Source organism: Octopus bimaculoides, chromosome 1, assembly GCF_001194135.2.
Source record: "Octopus bimaculoides isolate UCB-OBI-ISO-001 chromosome 1, ASM119413v2, whole genome shotgun sequence".
In the NCBI taxonomy this organism is placed as follows: domain Eukaryota; kingdom Metazoa; phylum Mollusca; class Cephalopoda; order Octopoda; family Octopodidae; genus Octopus; species Octopus bimaculoides.
The window spans coordinates 198,061,237-198,065,750 of record NC_068981.1 but is presented as its reverse complement, the minus strand read 5'-3'; the positions used below and the strand labels follow the sequence as shown (position 1 = coordinate 198,065,750).

General features: G+C 40.5%; 1 protein-coding gene across 1 annotated transcript in view; it reads left to right on the top strand.

Annotated features, from left to right (window-relative positions):
• LOC106881715 (myosin-11) overlaps positions 1–4,514 on the top strand; it is a 33,413-nt gene that overhangs the window by 3,029 nt on the left and 25,870 nt on the right. The window contains exons 4-6 of the mRNA XM_014932193.2: positions 718–798; positions 2,419–2,633; positions 3,653–3,737. Of these exons, the coding sequence (XP_014787679.1) occupies positions 718–798; positions 2,419–2,633; positions 3,653–3,737 (381 nt within the window). The remainder of the gene's footprint in view (positions 1–717; positions 799–2,418; positions 2,634–3,652; positions 3,738–4,514) is intronic.

Genomic DNA, 4,514 nt, shown 5'->3' with positions numbered 1-4,514 from the left:
TATATATATATATATATATATATCATGTATGTAAATGATATCATAAACAAGCAGCCAGGGTAGTTTGTCCAGCAGCTGGTGTTAGGAAGGACATCCAGCCAAAGAAACCAGGCTGGAACTGAGACACTGGTCCTCCTCTGACTGATTGGATTCAGTCAGATAGCCCAACCGATGCCAGCATAGAAAAGCAGACATGAAAATCATGATGATAATGACGATGGTGATGATGATGATGATGATGGTGGTGGTAGTGATGATGATGATGATATATAAGCTGTAAGTGGTTCAGCTTGTCAGTTATGTTGCAGTATTTGATACGTGTACACACACAACTATTTCACCATCATAATCATAAACTATATTTATATTAGTAGTGAGAATTTACAAATAAACAAAAGACGAAGACGGGTGTGTAAACAACAAACAGGTATATTTGTTTAACACTCGGGAAGTGAGAAAGTCGTTTACGTTTTGCGCCTATGCTCTTCGTTCGGAAAGGAACACAGAAATAAACAGGGAGAGAAAATAATATATACACACACACACACACACAACTGTACATGCCTATACATATACACACTCGTACATACATGTGCACACATACACTCACTTACACAGGCATACACACACACGTTCATATGCACATGCCACCCCTCCCCCCTGTATAATGTATCGCTTCCATTGTTTGAGTTGTTGTGTGTGTTTTATTGTTTTCAGGAAGAAATGTCGAGAAGCCAGAGGCAATTGTCTGAGACTGTGGAATTGCATCGAGTCATTGAAGAATTGCAGGAAGGGAAGGTGAATAATTACACAATCATTTGTTTTGGTCACTGAACAGCCATCACTTCTTCCTTTGTCAATGTCCCACCACCACCACCACCACCATTTAAGTCCACCCCATGTCACCCACACCACTACCACTTCCACCTCATTGCCAAAGAGTTAACTATTGTTGGTCTGTCGACCACTCTTCCCACAGCAGTAATACCTGTCGGAGGAAGGCACATGGCTTAGTGGTTAGGGTTAGGGTTAGGGTTAGGGTTAGGGTAGTCATCTCCACAATTGTAAGATTGTGAGGCTGGTACATGGCTGCCAGTTGTGTCCTTAAGCAAGACACTTTATTTCACATTGCTCCAGTCCACTCAGCTGGCAAAAATGAGTTGTACTTGTAATTCAAAAGGGGCCAGCCTCGTCACATTTCCATGTCATGCTGAATCTCCCAGAGAATGATGGAGTACTCAGCCACTTGTTAATTTAAGGAGCAAACTGTTTCATTAATCAAATCAACTGGAATCCTCCTCGTGACCGATGCAGTTGCCAGTTGTGTTGATGTCTAATGTATTACATCTGTGTTCGTTACATTGTGAATGTTGTTGACGTGACAGAGGCTGGACATGTTCTTTGCTTCTCTGACCAGTCACCAGCTGAAGACACAGAAACACACCAATACAACCCAGCAGGACAACTGAAAAATAACTCTCAAAGACTGGAATATCAACAATTTCCTGACAATATACCATATATTATACAAAATTATTATTGATTACTGCAGAAGACTTACCAAGGAGGTATATACAAATTTCAAGATTCTCATACTAAAGTGTATTTACCAAAATCAAAAGCATTAACTTTTTTATATTTCAAACAAACACCATTTTCCCATATTACTTAATATTTTCAAAAAATTCAATAAATTATACAAACTTCATTTTATATCTCTGAGGAGCAGAAGTATTGTCTATAAATGTTTGAACTGTCATATTATTATTATTATTATTATTAAATATTTATACTTATACATATTTACATATATTTTTTGGTTCCTGTGCAGGTGACACGTAAAATACACCATTTCGAGCATGGCCGTTGATCATTACCAACGTCGCCTTCCTGGCACATGAGAAGACATTCAAGCGAGATTGTTGCCACTGCCGCCGAACTGGCTCCTGTGTAGGTGGCACGTAAAATACACCATTTTGAGTGTGGCTGTTACCAGTACCGCCTGACTGGCCTTCGTGCAGGTGGCACGTAAAAGCACCCACTACACTCTGAGTGGTTGGCGTTAGGAAGGGCATCCAGCTGTAGAAACTCTGCCAAATCAGATTGGAACCTGGTGCAGCCTCCTGGCTTGCCAGTCCTCAGTCAAATCGTCCAACCCATGCTAGCATGGAAAACGGATGTTAAACGACGATGATGTATATATCTTTCTAAAAAAATTTTTCTGATATTATTTCACTATATATTCATCATCATCATCAGCGTTTAATGTCTGCTTCCCATGCTAGCATGGGTTGGACTATTATATATTATAGATGTTGCAGCATTAAAAATCTTGCTTCCTCTACCTTCGTTTTTGATAATATCAAGAAAATATTTGATGGTTTTCAGTTTCACGAGTTTATTTTCCTGTCATTGTAGAAAAGTGCAGAGATATTGACCAAAGACATCCAGCATCAGATGGAGTTGAAAGACAATACTTCAAGCTTAGAAAAACGGCAGATGAATGATAATCTGAAAAGACTGCAAGAAGAACGAGATAAATATCAGCAGGACTTGGTACAAGTGCAAGGGGAACGGGACAGCATGAAACAGGATTTGGCCACTTACCAGGAGAGGTTGAAGAATATGGACAGGTTCTTTTATTCTTTCATTCTTTCACTTGTTTCAGTCATTTGACTGCGGCCATGCTGGAGCACCGCCTTTAGTTGAACAAATCGACCCCGGGACTTATTCTTTGTAAACCTAGTACTTATTCCATCAGTTTCTTTTGCTGAACTGCTAAGTTACGGGGATGTAAACACACCAGCATCGGTTGGCAAGCAATGGTGGAGGGACAAACACAGACACACATACATACATACATACATATATATATATATATACACACGATGGGCTTCTTTCAGTTTCTCTCTACCAATTCCACTCATAAGGCTTTGATCAGCCCAAGGCTATAGAAGAAAACACCTGCCCAAGGTGCTATGCAGTGGGACTGAACCCGGAACCATGTGGTTGGTAAGCAAGTTACTTACCACACAGCCATTCCTGTGCCTAATGTTTCTTTTCTCAGCTGCAAGGATTTTGGGGAGTGTTGGAATCACAAGACTGGTCTCAATATCTTGCACTATTTACTTATGTACCGTTGGGTTCTGAGTTCAAATCCAACAGGGAACCACTTTGCCTTTTCTTGCTTTGAGCTTCATTAAAAGTTCTGCAATCATCATTCATTAAGTGTGTGTATCTAAGTTAACAAGCTGGCAGAATCGTTAGCACACTGGGCAAAATGCTTAGCAGCATTTCGTCTGTTTTACGTTCTGAGTTCAAGTTTTGCTGAAGCTGACTTTGCCTTTCATCCATTCAAGGTCAATAAACTAAGTACCAGTTGTGTACTGGGGTCAATGGGGTCAACTAACTTACTCTCCTTCCCTGACCCTGCTACCCCCTTCTGCCAAAATCTGAGACCAATATGTGGGTGTGGGGGTGTTTATGGCCCAGACTATCAAATGATCTCATCTAACACTGGTCGTCACAATGTGTTCCTTTATGGAGTTTATTCTTTGTATAGATTATATATATGTGTGTGTGTGTGTGTCTGTGCCAACTTGACAATATACTGTAGGTTACATAACTCTATATATTTTTTCCTTGTCTGCAGGTTACATCAACTTAAAAACAATGACCAAGATAGACTAATAAGCCAGTTAAGAATGGAATTGGAGAAAGAACAATCAACAAACAGAGTAAGAAATAAGTTTCTTTTGTTTCACCATGAATATTCATTAGTTGTGACTCTGGCTCCACAAAACGAATATTCATTAGCTGTGTCCCTGTCATCATATAAAGAACACACACACACACACACTCACCCTATACTTCAAAGTGTGTTATTAGCCTCTGAGTCCTTAATTTTTAAGAGAAGTTTGCTGGCAGATTAGTGAAAAGACTACGTTTTCTGGTGTGTGTGTGTGTGTTTCTATTTCCTTGTTTTGACATCGTATAACAGTTGCAAAGGAGTGTCACTATCATACAAGCAGTGTCCCTTTCTTTCCAATCTTCTGTAAAAAAATGTCTGTCCAGGTCTGCGAAAATATTACCCTTGCTTTGAAAGAGGTGAGAGTTGGCAGCAGGAAGGGATGCCTCAATAAACTCCATCTGACCCATGCACGAATCCATCATCATCATCATCATCATCATCTCATTTAGCGTCCATCTTCCACGCTGATATGAGTTGGGTGGTTTGGCAGAAGCTGCACCGGCTCAAGGTCCACATCATTTTCCATTTTGGTTAGGTTTCTGTGGCTGGGTGCGACTTCCTATCACCAGTTTCTTTAGAGAAAATGTTGTGTGCCTTTTTGCAAGGCACTGGCATTGGTGAGGTTACCAAGTAATTCACAAGACAAGGGGGGAAAACCCTCAACTGATTGGAGGTTGTAGTAGAGGGCAAGATGGCTTTATGGCAGGTGTTGAGAGGTTAGAGTATGGTAGACGGACTTGGCACAGGTATCGCACTACAGAGG